This window comes from Platalea leucorodia (assembly GCF_965183815.1).
Source record: "Platalea leucorodia genome assembly, chromosome: 4".
Taxonomy (NCBI): domain Eukaryota; kingdom Metazoa; phylum Chordata; class Aves; order Pelecaniformes; family Threskiornithidae; genus Platalea; species Platalea leucorodia.
In genome coordinates this window covers 116,588,053-116,603,971 of record NC_138826.1, presented here as the reverse complement: position 1 = coordinate 116,603,971, position 15,919 = coordinate 116,588,053, and the positions used below count along the sequence as shown (strand labels likewise).

The window sequence follows — 15,919 nt, the reverse complement described above, 5'->3', positions numbered from 1 at the left end:
GTCTGCAGGGAGGGAGAGGTTTGTTTGTGAAGGGAGATGTCTGCAGGGAGAGGTGAGAAGGCAAAGGGGGCTGTGCGGCCAGGAGGGGCTGGGGGGAGACTCCGGGGGGCTGCGCAGCAGCAGACACCGGCCCCGGGGCAAGAGCTGGGGGGCCCGGCCCGGCCCGGCTGCTCCTCCTGAGCCCCCAAGGGATGGAGGGAGGGAGGCAGGGGGGAAGGAGGGAGGGAAGGATGGATGGAGGGATGAGGCGGTAGGAGCCTTCTCCCTGGGCTGGCTGCGGGGCGGGAGGGGAGGCAGCTCCTGGGGAGGGGAGGAGGAGAGGAGGCAGAGAGGGGATGTTGTTAAACAGTTTCTTACCGTAAGAGGGAGTTGGGACCCAGATCTTTCCAGTTAATCACACAACAAACTTAGATCATCGCAATAAAAAGCAGCTCGGCTCACTCTGCCTCCTCTAGTGACCGGCTGTGCACAGGGTCCTTCCGAGGAGCCATCTCCTCTTCTCTTCCCCGCCAGCCGCCGGGGGGGCCGCCAGCACCATGTGGGTCACCCAACTCCTGCCAGCCTTGCTGCTCCATCAGCTGCTGCTGCTTCCCATCACCATCCCTGCGGCAGGTTAGTTTTTCTATCACTTCGCTAGTGACCCCCCTCCACCTCACAGCTGCATCATTTTCCCTCTCCTTCGCTCCGCCGTGGCGAGGGTGGGTGCTCGGGGCGGTGCACCGGGCGCATCCCCCCCCGCAGGTGGGGCAGGCGGGGAGACCCCGACAACCTTCGGCGCCCGGCAGCTCCTACCTGCGCGGCGGGGCAGGCACCTCGCCCCGCAGCCGGCGGCCGGGCGGGGGCTTAGGTGCGCCGGTGCCCGCCCAGCGCCTCCCGCGCCCGGGGAGGGCTGAGGTGCGGAGCGGTGCGGGGGCAGCGCGGCGGGTCGGGACAAGGCTCGCTCCGCCTGCGGCAGGGTGGCCGCCGCCAGGGCTTCGCGGAGAGGTGGTTTGCGGAGAGGTCGGTGCGTCCCGCCACCTCCTCCCCGGGTGAAGGGGCACTCGGGGCTGGCTCAGGACCGGGAACCCTGGAGAGAGTGAGAGCGGGAGGAGGAAACCTCGTCGTTGCCCATAGATGCTCCCAGCCGTTATCAGGACGTGAGGAAACATATGTCCTTAATTTCCAAGTGGTAGAATAAATGTTAAATGACAGAAGTTGACAAGGAATACCCAAACCACAAAATAGTATGTTGATGAAAGGGAATATCCTTGCTGAAGTTCAGCAGCACGAACATGCTATTTCCAGACTGAAATACTTGTAATTTCATTAGATGTTCCCAATGAAATCCGGGAGGCGGAGTGGGGGGGAAGGAACAAACAATAAGTAATCAAGTGCTGGAAGCTCTTTAGCTGAATTTCTTTCCTGAAGTGTCCCCCTTGGACTGGATATTTGAAGAGCTAACTCTGTGTTTCTATTGGCCCTCTGGGGAGACGTTTAAGGAAAAAAAAAGTTTGCAAAGATTTCTACAAACCTTTCCTTCCTTCCTTCCGCCAACATTGTTAGGGTCAGACCTTTGCACAGACAGAAACAAAAGACAGCCACAATTCAGGGAAAGGATCTGCCAGGAGCGGGCAGAGCGAGGCCAGACACACGGAGTGTCTAGGTCTTGGGGCAAGGTCTGAGGGCATCAGGCGATGTGTATGGCAAGTAACATTGATGGTTTCCAAGACATAACTACATTTTCTAATTAAAAAAAAAATATTTTGAGATAGGATTTCAGAGTGGCATATTTTGTGATCTGAGTGGGCAAGTCAAAAAAAAGACTGGCAGCATCACGTGCAGTAAAACCTGTCATTTTTCCCCTACAGTAAGAGTGTGGTTCTGTAGGATGCTGAGCATCTCGCCAGAGCTTCTGTGCTCAGCCTGCTCAGTGATGATTTTGTTTTCATGGACATTCTTAGCAGGTGACACAGAGATAGAAGCACTATGCTACTACACTTTGCTGAACTCCTTTTCCACGTACATTGCAATTTCCATTCTATGGACATGTGACCTCTCTGAAAAGTGATGACTAGAGCTGGTTAGGAATTTTCTGAGGAAATGTTGGGGTTTTTTGTTTTGTTTTTTTTTACTGGAAAATGCTGACCCATCAAAACTTTTCACTAAAATAATTCCTTTTAAACAGAAACTTTCTTTGGCTTGGTTCCCCCAAATCAAAAGAAAGAGAAATTTGCAGCAGGAGACGTTCACAATAGCTTGTGGTACTTGCTGTTGAGAAACCCTCACCTGCGACAGAAACTCATCAACTTATGGGCTAGTTTGAAAAAGAAGCAGAATAAACACCTCCCCCAACTTTATTCCATGGGCCAAAGATAAAGAAGATGGTCTATAGCCAAGTTCATAAGAAGCTAGGTCATGCTTGCTCTCTTGATAGTCAGGATGCTTTTCTTGAATGAGAGAAAGTCCTTGTTCTCCCTGACTGAGGCTCTTAGCGCTGGTCTGTAGGTTACCAAGCTCAATGACTATTTAAGCTATCTAATATTCCAACAGGAGAGATTGAGAGACAGCCTCAGTACCACCAGTATGAGTAGGCTGATGGATAGGGTGGTGCCCTAACCAATGGGCTCTCCAGTTTAGGAGTGGATGGTTCATCTTGATGTGGAGGAAAAATTAAATTTCCAAAACTTCAGATTTTTTCATAGAGTAGAACCTGTTTTCTGGCCAACTTTCAAAGTGACAGTTTCTTGGCAACCCTCCCTTTCTTAACTTTCCTCCCCCACCCACCTTAATATTAATCAGTCCTATTGTTTGCCTTATGGGCAAGAAAGAGGACTCTTACCACACGCTGCCATTGTGCTTACCTTGCTTTTTAAAAGTATATGATCTTCAACAAAAGTGTCTGGGTTTTTACAATGCAGGCAAGGGGATGTTGTGCTATTCCTTTCTGAAAATATACTGGTTGCTTTCTAAACATACATGATATCTTCATACAGGATGTTGAATTCTTTTTAATGGGATGTTTTGAAGAAAGATTAACATCTGACTACATATTTATTATTTTTATATATGAAAAACAAGCTAAGTGATCAAAACAGAATTTGAAAATAGGGAAAAAAGGAAGTTTTTTGCTAAAGCATATCCATACTTTTTCTATTACTGTTCTGTCAAAGCTGATTTTAAATGTACCTAATGATGAGTGTTATTTCTTCTGTGAATGGATCTTTTAGGTTTGGAGTCCCATGCCCTAAATTCTGTGTGAAGACAATGTCCTGTGTTACCAAGGTTGCTGGCTAATACATTTGGGTTAGATTAATGGGTAAAGAAAAAGGAGGGTGAAGAAAACACTGAGAAATTTTTATGTCAGCAAGCTGTCCACACTATCAGTTTCTGAGTTTCTTTTTAATATATAAAAGATAAGATGGTGATTGGTGAAAGATAAATGTGCAAGGTTCCTATAGACTACTTGCCTAGTCATTATCAATATCCTGTCTCTGTCACTTGCACAAAGAAATTAATGTGTAGCTAATAACTTTATCAGAGACTTTTCTTCCTTGTTCAGATACTCTTACTATTCAGTATTCTTAGACAGTATCTCTTTAATAATGTTAATCTAGTGAAACTAAAAATTACTTTCTAATCAAAGCAAAAAGTAGACTGGTATATTGCAAAAGAGTGAATGTTAAAGATTTATTTAAAGATATATTTTTCTGTGAAAAGACTGTCAGCCAAGTGTGTTTATTCAAATTTCTCAACACTTTCTGTAGTTTGGATGATCTGAAGCAGTTGCTAATGAAGTTGTGGGAGTTGCACTTAGTTCCTATAAATAACTATTGCTTAAAGTAAAATAAAATAAAATCCCATAGCCATAATCAATGTTCAAATGTTGTGTATTCCTGTGGTCTGCATAGCTAAGTATATTTTAAAAATTTAATGTGATTTATACTTCCCCATCCCAGCTGTAGATAATCATTATACTATATACTGTCAACAAAGCGAAATGATACTCTGCCAGTTGGAAGACTGTATTCCTTCTGTTTAATGGAATCCTTTTGGTGCTCAGTGCCAGGGATTGCTTGTTTTGCTCTCACATGTAATACAGCACTTACCCCGGTTAACAGATTTTCTGTTTCTATTAATGCCATTTTCATAAGCAACATAGTGGAGAATATAGAGTTGAAAGACACGAGATTAAAATGTTGCATAAAACTCTGGAAAATTGTGCACTGAAGTCAAGGAAAGGAAAGCCTTTTATTGGAGGAGCTCATCTGTCATTATTGTAATACTTCAACTGAGGCCAGGATTGGAAGGGAAATGTGCAGTCTCCCTCGGAGAGCATAATATCTCCCTTTTGGATCTTTACGCTGAACATTAGTTTGCCACTTAAGCATTTCAAACTTTTCCAAGGAGATTTGAAAGCAGGATAACAGGGCCTCTTGATGGGTAAAAGCTTGATGTGGAGAGGAGAGGGTTGCCCTGAACATTTTGCAATAACTTGTTCTGGATGAGTGTTGGAATTTCACTTTCTCCCCATCAGTGTTGGGGTGAGGTTGAAGGGCAGAGGCTAGAAGGCAGCATGGAGGTGAGAAAGGATTGATCATGGAGGTGAGAAAAGATTGATCTCCACACTTGCTTGGGAAGCATGAATAGGAGAATTGGCATGATGTGAGCAATGTTTGTAACTTGCAGCGGGGAAGTATGGCAACTACAAAAAACTGGGAAGGGGTGATGACATCTTTGCCATTACCCCATCTTTATTCTGCAGGTTTTTTTGGCAGTGCCCTTGGAAGATAGTAGAGCTGTTCCCAAACGTGGTTAGTACCTACACGCAAAGCAGTGCTGCGGCAAAGCAGAACTGGGAACGTGGTCCCGATTAGTCAGATGTATTGGCAAAATCTAGCTGCAGGAGTTTTCAATGGCTTGTGGGCCTCCACCCTTGTGCTGTCTGATGAGCCTGGCCATGCCTGCCAGTCCTCGATGCTGCTGGCCCAGCTGGGGACTGGCGGCTCCCTCCATCTCCCCTCAGCTCCAGCTCTTCCTATGACTCCCGGCCTTGGCCAGCAGCACTGTTTTTATGTATACAACATGCAACACCGCTCTCATCACTTCTCACAGGGGCTGTCTTGCTGCCCTCAGCAGTCTGTCACTCTTTGTTTTGCCCAAATCCCTGCCCTGCCTGCTTGTGCTTTTCTCTTTATCCCCGACTCCATGCCCGGACGTCCTCAGCAGTGGCTGAGACTCCGTCGCAAAAGAAGCGTACAACATGCTGGGTGCCTTGGAGGAGAGACCAAATGCTTGTAAATATTGTGGAATGCAATGTGAAATGGTGGGGATTTAATTCTTGTGCAAAATGCATAAGAAGACAAATCTTACAAGGGAAAATCCTCTCAGTAATTTAGCCAGAGGTTAGATACAGCAAGTCAGAGTACAAACTGCAGAACATTTGTTTCTGCCAATGGGTCCCAGCATCCTGCTGAGCAGATAACCTTTTCTTGGAAGGAAAAGAGCTGTCCTTTTGCATATACCATCCCATTTGAGAATATACTATCTGTTGTTAGCATTATCCTTAGCTTCTTGAGCTTTCACGCTGACTTAGGAGAGCGTTACAAAGGCAGGACTTAGCAAAAACACAAAGTTGGGTTCCAAGTAACATGGCAATCTTTGCAGCTGTTAATAAGGGGTATATGTGCATGGGGGTGTGTGTGTGAGTGGTAATACGCAATGCAAAGCCCAAAAGAAATATCTTTTTGCATTTCCTGAATCTGCTCAACAACTAGAATGAAAGCCAATGTAAAAATAAGGAAAAAATTATCTCTATATTATATATCTATATTTCAAACTACTTTCTAAAAATTGTAGATTTTTTTTCCCATAATGGCTGTTTTGCCAAGACAATAAATTTCAGAAGTTAAAATAATCACATCATCCTCCAAATACCTTTCTGAGAAACTGTTTAATTATGACAAGCTAGGGATGCCTCCTTGGACAGCTGGTTTTATTTTGGTGACTTTCCAGCTATACAGCTGACTGCAGTTTTTATGGGTATGGTTGGTAAACTTCTTTCATGCCAAATTATTGTCTTGCATAAATAACCGTATTAAACTTAATCTAGCATCTAAGTCTATTCAATCTACAACGTTCTTTTCTTGGGCATGTTTCAGAATTGTTTCAGTTTCTCATTATGTTGGTCTTTCTTTCTTTCTTCCTTTCTTCTTTTTTTTTCCAAATGAGAAGTCATTTGGAAAAGGTGTTCACTTTTTTGCATTCTAGCCAGGAATCTGGACATTTCAGATACTGAAACAGGCATAAGGAGAAGTCAAAGCAAATGAAAGTAAGTTACAAGTAAGTTAAAAGTGCTGAGCATTAATTCTTTTTATCAAAGTGACTCTGTTAGGACTTGCTTTAAGAGGGAAAACTGCCTTGAATGTATTTGTTTAAAAAGTGTTTCCTAACTATTCTCATAGATAACAATACTTTGATGACTTTATTAATGATTTTAGTATCAACATTCACCTTTAACATTTTTTCTCTTATTACTGTCACCATACTGTTAACTTAAGTGTGTGGTGTCTGAAACCATTTAGTAACATCTACTTTCACCATCTGGTCAAGTTTGGCTTTTTTGTTTTTTTTTTTTTTTTCCTTAATGAAGCCAGTATATTTACGCTGTCACACTGGGGCCTGCACCAATATGCAATTTACCCTTGATGTTTTATATCCTTTGAAAAGCATTGTCTTGGAAATACGTCGTTGAATTTAATTAAAAGTATCACTTGAATCATGTTTTATAGACAAGTCAAACACCTCACTGCATTTACATACTGTTCTTCAACCCAAGTGTGATGAGAACTGTTGCTTTATTTCAAACCCTACTCACTGATTCTTCTTCTTACACAAACTTTGCAAAATGCAATTTTATGCATATAATTAAGCATACTTTATTTTTTTATTTTCGCATTCAATTGTCACTATTTATACTGAGATAAGGATTCAGCTTTGATATCTCCTATGAAAAATGTCTTCTGACACTGTGATAGTCTATGGTTTTGAAGATTTTTGCTTTGTACATTTTATTGAGATCTGTGATTTGCTTATTCTTTTTTTTTTTTTTTCCATTCAGATACATGCTTATGAATATCTTTGCTTGGGTGTTACCATGCAATTTTTCTTGAGTATGGTGTTTCGTGATAAAATGTTTGATACATACCTATTGCGTTGAACAGTGCTTTCCTGCATTTATTTCAGGTGTGTTTAGGGTTGGGCTTTTTTTCTTTTTTCTTTTTTATTTTTCTGAAGGTCTTTCATATGATGGTAAATTTCTGCTTTTTTTTTCCCCCTAAGTTTTCCGTCACATGAAATTCAGCTCTCATATGAATTTTTTTTTTCTAGCTCATTGAGGAAATCCAGTTTACTTTGGCTTGCAATGATGATTGTTTGCAAAATTGAGTTAATAGCTAATCTCATTTTGACATTCTGACCTGGTTATCAGTTATAACACAAATAATTCAATCTCTAAATAGTCCATCTGTTAACTGCTCAAGGTCAAGTGACTTCATTTCGTTAAAAACATGATACAAAATATTAAACAGAGATCTAAAATGCCACCAGATACTAAAGAAAAGGGGCTATGTTTCTTCTTTATTTCTGAAATAATTGTATCACTTTATATGACCATTTTTCTTTACTGGAGTATATTTTGAATCTTCAGCTTCTCTGAGCTTCCTACACAGTGTGTGGACAATTTCCCTCTTTCAGTTTTTCTCCCCAGTGCCATCTTATTTTTCATTTCATTGCAGTATTTGGAAGGACTGCAGTTGATTCTTGCAATTCTCTGACAGTATCTTCCAGCCTAAGGAATTTAGGTATCTTAAATTTCTAGATTTATTTTTTTTTCCCCCAAAGATTTAGTTTATCTCTGACATGTAACAAACACAATGAACAGCAGTGCTGTTATGTGACTGTCCATATTTTTTTCAAAACTGAAAATTATAAAAGGTCTTTTTTACATCCATGATATGAAGACCTGTATCTAACTTACATACATCAGTAACTATGATAATAGAAAAAAAAAATTTCATTACTCCAGACAGTTGAAAGTTTAGCACAACAAAGCAAATAACTACTTTGTAAAATGCTGAAGTTCTGCAAGTGTAAGCAATAGAATAAGGAAGTAAAACTCCATACCAAACCATCAAGATTTCATTAAGAATCTTGATTTAAATATAAACCTTTAATTTAAATGTATTTCTCTTCTCATTTGGAAAATTTGGTGTTGAGTTTTGATGTGTTTGTTCTGTATAATAAAGTGGAATGAAAAATTAGAAAGAAGTGAAAGGAATGAGGCTTCTCACGTTACCACAAGACTTCATGATATGTTTCTTTAAGAAATCACTAACTATTGCATAGACTAGAGTGAAACTTGGAAACCCTGGAAGCTGACATGCTGAATGCATCATAACTCCTTTTTAATAAAAGCTTTGCAGAGTCTATGACAACTCCATAAAAGCATAGATTTTTCTAGGGGAGACAGCCAGTATGCTCCAGTTTTACTCTGTAAGACTATAACTCCGAAGCCTAAATATACAGCTATATTAGAAAAAGCTGGACTGGCGGAGGAAGGAGAAAGGGATTACCAATGAGGTAGATAAAGTCAGATAATTTCATTGTAAAATTTTGCTATAGACAATACAAGTAGTGTTTTGATCTCATTATAATGGACAATGGTGATCTTTAGGCCTGTTGATGTCCCATATGCTATTTTGGTTACCACAACAATGGTATCATATTGGCTATATTAGTTTTTACTACGAAACAGATAATGTAGAACCAAATCCTTTTTTGTGGTCAGACTAAGACCTGGGAAATTTGACTTGCTCAGGTATTTGAAGTGTAAATCACCTGAAACTAGATTTATACTGAATTTCTTGACTCTCATATAGCTCAGTATCAGACCTATTGTTTTCTGCAAGGTGTGAATTTTTAATTGAGATATAGAACATAATCAGGTAGTTTCAGGACTGAGTGGTGTGATGGTGTGGGAGCCCAATGCTCTTTTTGGTGTGGGACACAGGGCCAGAAGAGAAAAAGGAAGTTACTTTGCTGCCATTTTGCTATTAGCCCAACGATTAGAAAATATCTGGAGAGTGGGAGAGATCAAAATACAAACACCTTTACTGATTCAAGCCTATTTGCCTTGTTAATCAAGAAAGTGTCTTAATTTCTATGATATTGAATATTATGGCATCCATTACTCCCAGTACTTGCAGGTTTATTGGTTCTATTTTGTATAAATATAATTAAAATTGCAGTCAAGTAGGTTCTAGAATACAGATACTGCAACTTCCTAGTGAGTTTTCTCACTAAAATGCTGCAGAATGATGATATTCTTTATCTCTGATTATTGATTTGGCAAGGACTGGAGCTACTCCAAGAAAAGGTATTGTTGGAAATCTTTCCCCCCAGATGCTCTATAGTTTGAGCAGTCTCAGTTAATGCTTCATATCTGAGAAGATTATACAGAAACCTCGTAAGAGAAAGGTAGTAAGGGAACCGAAAGTTGAGTTCTTGTAGCTCCCAGGTAAATGTCTTTCACTGTGAGAAACTTTTTTCTTCAGTAAATATTTAAAGCATTTTATGAAAATGGACGAGATCCAGCAGGGAGACTGTGGAAATCCCAAATGAGATTATGAGTACTTGTCCAATGCTGCATCCTACTAGAGCAAACATGGTAGTTCCCATTTCCTTGGGCACTGGCTGTGCTCTTCTTTTTTCTATTCAACCAAGGTTCTATCATGTGAAGAAATAGAAAGAGGCACCACTCTCACCTTTTTGTGGAATTTTTTAAGTTGACTGAAGAAATATTTTTAGTTAGTGGTTGTTTCTGTTGAAGAAAAAAATGTTGATTCATATTTGACTGAATTCTTTTGTGTTTGAATCAGCTGCTATTATTTTCAAATTTAAGTGGAATGTCAGACTTCCTTAGAATATGATATTCAGCTACAAGAAATGTCAGAGGACATAGCCTACAAAATAGCCAAAAGTCCTGATTAATCAAAGTTTAGGAAACTGAAATGAATGGCAATCACAAATTAATATTTGTGTTATAGCATATTGCATGATAACCTTTAACATAGAGCATTTCTAGGGCACTTTATTTAAGATTTTAATTATAAATGCACCTAATTTGGAGTAAAAAAAGCTCAATTATTTTTATTTATTTTGTTGTTAGAGTTGTAAAAGTAATGCTTTGCTTTATTCTGATGGATCTAACAGTCACACCACAGATGCTTTTGGCCCTTTGCCTTTTGGATTATAGGCAAGTCATAGAATGTTGTTGTTTGAAAGCTAAAGTAAATCAGGCTGTTATGAATTGCTAAATGCAAGATCAAACCCATAATCCTCTTTGGACAACTGCTAGGAAAAGAAGAAAAAAAAAGCACACAACTGTGAACCATGTTTTTCAGGCAGAACAGAATTTCTTGATTTTTTTTAATCATATTCTTGCATGCTAGCTGGTGAGCTTAAGAAGCTGTTATCATTGGGAATTAAGATAATGACACTTATCAGTAGACGGGAAATGTTAGCATCAAGAACTGAAAGAAAATACTTTGATATTTCTGTAGAGATTCTTACCTCCATTTGACATAAAAGTCTTGGCTGAGACAACATAGAACTAACAAATATGTCTTGTAAGATAATAGATTGAGATATTTACCACAAAAGCTTGTTTTTCTGTGGTTGTCTAAAAAAGCAGATGCAATCCTTTTTGCAGCACCTTGGTTCTATCACAGGTACAGCAAAAAATAAAGCAGCTTCAGTGTAGACACAACGGCTTCCAGTAACAGGGTGCAGATATTTACGGCAAGAGTGTCCTCACAGCATTTCTCTAAACATTAATTTTGGGTGCAAGTGCACTGCACAAATAAAAGGCTGAAAATGCTTAAGAGAGCTGATATGAGTCCCTAACACAGCACCAAAACTATTAACATTTGATCTTTTCTTCAAAAGCTTCTTCATATAATAATAACATGGATTTGGAGGGAAATAAATTCTTTTTTTCTGAAAATGTTTGTAGTTGGAATTAAACTTGTGAGCTATTAGGTGCAGGGGAATAGCATAGTTCACTTTCAGCAATTCAAAAAGGAGAGTAAGATGGGGTAAAGATTATTTTATAGGGACTTTGCAGAAGAGATATTCTACTCCTTTGATTTTCTTTTTTGAAAAGGCTGAAGCTTGATGAAAGCTAATTTAAATATCTTTGGTGTATTTTTAGGTGTCTTGGGGATAACTCACCACTGAGAGGTGTGATTTAGCTGAATCCAGTGAAAATGTGAGCTCACTTAATGATCAGGATGGAAGTTCTGCAAAGGGAACACCCTTAAGCCCTCTTTGGCTTTACAAAATGTGGAGCTGTCAGTAACTCTTTCAGAGCCTCAGCTATTGCTATTTACAGAGTTATTCTGAGCTTCTGCACAGAGTGCACCAAACAAAAATTTACTGACCTAAGTGCACTGTGCACTTGCATGAGGAATTATCTATTCAGGATGACAGACCACTAGGCTGAGGTTTCATATATTTGAAAGACTGGCAAAATTTAATAAATTGATCCTGAGCATTCGTGTTCTATCATTGTTGCACATTCTCCAGAGAAAGATGAAAGGACAGCTGTGAAAACAGCTATGCAGAAAGAAGTTATGAAAAATACTAGTACCTACTTTGTAAATTAAGGATGGATTCATTCACCCAACTGTACCTAGATTAGCCATCTAATCCAAAAAGATCATCTGGGATCATTGAGTGAAATAGGAGAAATAAATCCAAAGGGCAATTTGTCCTCCCTGTGTTACTCATCTGTCAGAATGAGGAGAATCACTCTCCAGAGGTACTCATCTGCCATCACTGACGATGGAGCAGCCTACACTGGCAGACTGGTTTCTACAGGGAAAAAAAAAAATATACATACATATTGGGAAAATTGTGGGGTTTTCTTTCAGTGAAGGACTTTTCCTCTTGCACTTTATCCAAACATCTCTAGCCAATCTTCCCTGCTCTGTTTTATACTCTTTCTTCCGGGCCTTTCAATGGAGACATGGAAACCAGTTCAGTGAGTTCCTTTTTGCAGAAATCTTTGCAGCAGTGCAGATTGTTTCCATGCTATGGCCTCTGCCTCCCCTTGTCTTCTTTTCTGTAGGCTAATAACACTAATTCAGTCACACTTAAACCAGACGCAACACTCGGGCTGCTCACTGAGCAGAGGGAGGACAGATGATTACTTTGTGTCACTTCCAGGCTCCACTTCTTTTCACAATTTGTGATTAAAAGTTTGCTGGTTTAAGAACAGTTTATTATACTCAGATTGTGATTCTGTATAACATTTGTATCCTTTTCCTTCTGATTGTAACTACACTCTGTCCATCCAAAAAAAAAGACCTTCATTCATCTTTTTCACTTGAGTTTTTCATAGAAATATTTATAAGATCTCAGATTATTATTATCAAGCATATTTTGGGGGTTCTCAAAAAATTTTACAATGGGTGAAAAGGTTTCCTCTTGCCCTTTTCTAGCATTATGCAAGTCTTTATTGGAAATTAATCTTGGTATAATTCCTACCATTCCTGTTTTTAGGAATGGAGATCACCACATAAAATAATCAATTCTTCTCAAGTATCTGCTTGTACCTTAATTTGGTGAATTTCTCTGCTTTCGGTACCAGTGTTCCTATAATTCCTAATAAATGTTATTCATATCCAATGACATCTTTAATCTCACCACTCTTCTTTACAGTGTTTTTTTTTGTTTTTTTTTTCTTTACCTCTTTCTTAGAGGGTAAGGGAAAAAGGAGAAATCCTCTTCATGACTTCAAAAAAACAGGAGAGTTGATGCTCATTAAAGTAAACAAAACACTGGAAGTGAAAACCAAGCTGTTAAATACCACTGAGCAATGTGCCAAGAGATGCAGCAGGAACAAAGGCCTTTCATTCACTTGCAAGTAAGTTATGTATCTCTATTTTTAATTTTTTTTTTCCTAATGGTATCTATATAATAGATAGCCAAAGATCTGTCTGTAATTGTCATCAGTGGTAGCTTGTACTGAAGACATCCTAAAGACTGTGCTTTTTTAATTTCCATGACCTTGTTCTACCTGTCCAGAGAGTTTCAGTCTTTTCTGAAGCTTTATTGGAGCTGTTCTGTCTTCTTAGCTTGTCCAATCTGTAATCTTTTCCATAACATAGGTGAAAAAATGTCCTCATGTTAAGATGTGGATGACTTGTGCTGCACTGTAGTGTTCGGTGAACATTTCTGAGATTTTTATGTCTCTTATAAAATGGTTGTTGTCACACATCACAGCTGCAGTATTTCAGCACCACTTCAGACCATATTCTGTCTTCATTCTTTGCACATTACTCCCACTGAAATCAATGGGAACCTCACACATGGAACACAGATACATGCACTGCTGAAGTTCACTGGCAAGTACGACGAATCTTATACAATGGAATCAAACCTTCTGGGCTGCACAATCACTACAAGTATACGATAGCTATTCTTCAGCATCTGCTGTCTCTTTGAAACACATCATGCAGCTGATTGCTTGTCTGCCTTGTACATATTGTCTACTATTTTTTGGAACAAATCACTATTATTTTTTCCATGTATTAGACATAAATTATCCCCCTGGCCTCTCTCAGTCTAGACCATTAGCAATAAATGAAAGAACGTGAATGCAGGAGAATCTTGGAGAGAATGGATGACTTCTGTACTGGTGAGTACTGGGATAAATGTGAGCCTGATATTGAAACATAAAAAAGTTTTGACAATCAGTACAAATGGAAGCTAGACCAAATGTGATAACTAAAGTTCTTCCTTGGCAGAAAAGATCCTCGACTGTAATTTAATCCTTCTTTAAACCTTTAATTCCAGTGCTGCAAGATCTAGTTTGTATTCTTTTGTACTTTGACTATTTATATATGTAAACAATGAGCAGAGTTTACTTATTTTTCCAGGCACTAATATTTTTCACATGGTACAAGCCACTCCTTTTCCTATTGGCAGAGCTTCCACTGATAACATTGCCAAGCAGATCAGGTTGTATTCAATACAGCAAGAGGTCCCTGAGTTCTGATGGTCAGCAGTGAGGAGTATTATAAAATTAAGTTTCAAAGCATAAAAAAATTCTGAATGATGCCAAGCAAACAACAATTCTGTATTCCAGCATCTGCTTAGGAAAATTGTCTCAAGGTAGTTGTAGCTGCTCTGGCTGGTATGTTCTATGTTCTGAAAATAAAAAGTAGGTTAATGTATTTGTTGATTCTATTTTACATGAATAATAATCCAGAATCTCTCTGAATTTTTATTACTTTCTCATTTGTGAAGAATTTTTTCTATTGGGACAGTGTCTGATGGATTCATTAAGGGGCAAATTCTCTCTGCAGTAATCAGTCATAAAGCAACAGAGAGGAGCCATAAGGGACTTTGAGAACAAGGCTTGGAAGAATCCTACTCACAGACAGCAGAATTCCAACCAGTCATGTAACTATTTTGCACTTCAGATGAAAAAGAATTGTAAATTTGACTAATCGTGCTTTGAATTTGCAATTTTTCGACACTTTTTTAGCAAGGAAGGCTAACAGCAGAGGTGTAGGTGGTTAGGTCTTGCCTGTGCTACCACTATGCAGCAGAGAAAGAGGGATTTTCTGTATCTGGGAACATTCTTGTGGTTTCCCATTTGGCCCCGGACAAGTCCTGTTGTAGTGCGCGTAGTTCTTTGATGCTACTGTAAACACATATTTGACATGTGTTCTCTTTTAAAGGAATCAGTGATTAACAATGCTTCCCTTTTATTCATAGGATCCCCAGCATATGTATGTTACTACAAGGTGAAATTTGTTGCCAACTTAAATTGAAACCAATTAGTTTGCTGGTTGCTGTGGCAGCATTCTAAAATAAGAAGTAACACAAAATATCATTTTAAAGACTTGAAATACAAGAGTTTGATTTTCCTTTGTTTATTGACATTTTCATGGCTTGATTCTGATGCTTCATACCCATGCAGTAATTCTCCATCACTTGGGTCACAGCATTGATGTTTCACTTTCTGGATTCAAATTCAATTTGTTTAAGTATTAAGATCAAGTAAAATAGAAATACTTTGTAATATAATTGTGACAATAGCCCTGGGTGCAGCAACCCCTGGGTCTGTGCCCTGTGAAGCACACAAGCAGGGAGAGGGTTGGGTTTCTTTTCTGTCAGAAAGTGGTAAAGTAGCAGATTCCAGTCACTACAGACTTACAAAGGATCAGCCACTCCTTGTTTTCTGGGGAAAAAAACAAAACAAACAAAAAAACAAAACAAACAAACAAAAAACAACTTCTGATTTATTTATGATAAGTTTCTGCATAACTTGCAAGTAAATTGTGAGTATTATATTTGATAATCTTTAATCCTTGCTGTTTTTAACTCTGACACCTTTTTGTTGGAGCTAATATATGTCACTTCTCAGAATGGACCTTTCCTCTTTTCCCTTGCTATCATGCTTACACAGATCTTGATAATTTCCAAGTGAGTTGCAAGATCCTTATCTAGAAATGCTTCTTCTTCATACCACTATTCCTAAAATCCCCCATCAAAGTATCCCTTAGATTCACTTACCTTGCCCTTTTGACTTCATAACTCTCTGTGCATCATTTTCTGCCTTCCCTATCAGCTTTATTAACCTGCTGCTAAGCTGCTCTTATTCCTTTGTTTCACCACCATTTGCAGTCCATTACTCCCACTGTTTTCTTGCAGTCATCCTTGCAGCTTTTCCCACTACATTTCTTATAGATGAGAAAAAGATAATATAGTTACTATTTTATTGGCTATGCAGATGACTTTTGCAGACATGTCACTTCCTTACCTACAAAGCTGTGCCTGTCTTATCCTTTGTTATCTGCTTAATTTCTAG

The 15,919-nt window shown here is 39.1% G+C and overlaps 1 protein-coding gene across 1 annotated transcript in view; it reads left to right on the top strand.

Annotated features, from left to right (window-relative positions):
- Positions 1 to 536: 536 nt before the first annotated feature.
- HGF (hepatocyte growth factor) overlaps positions 537 to 15,919 on the top strand; it is a gene marked incomplete at both ends in the record, with an annotated part of 56,968 nt that continues 41,585 nt past the window's right edge. The window contains 2 exons of the mRNA XM_082308475.1: positions 537 to 612; positions 12,799 to 12,964. Of these exons, the coding sequence (XP_082164601.1) occupies positions 537 to 612; positions 12,799 to 12,964 (242 nt within the window). The remainder of the gene's footprint in view (positions 613 to 12,798; positions 12,965 to 15,919) is intronic.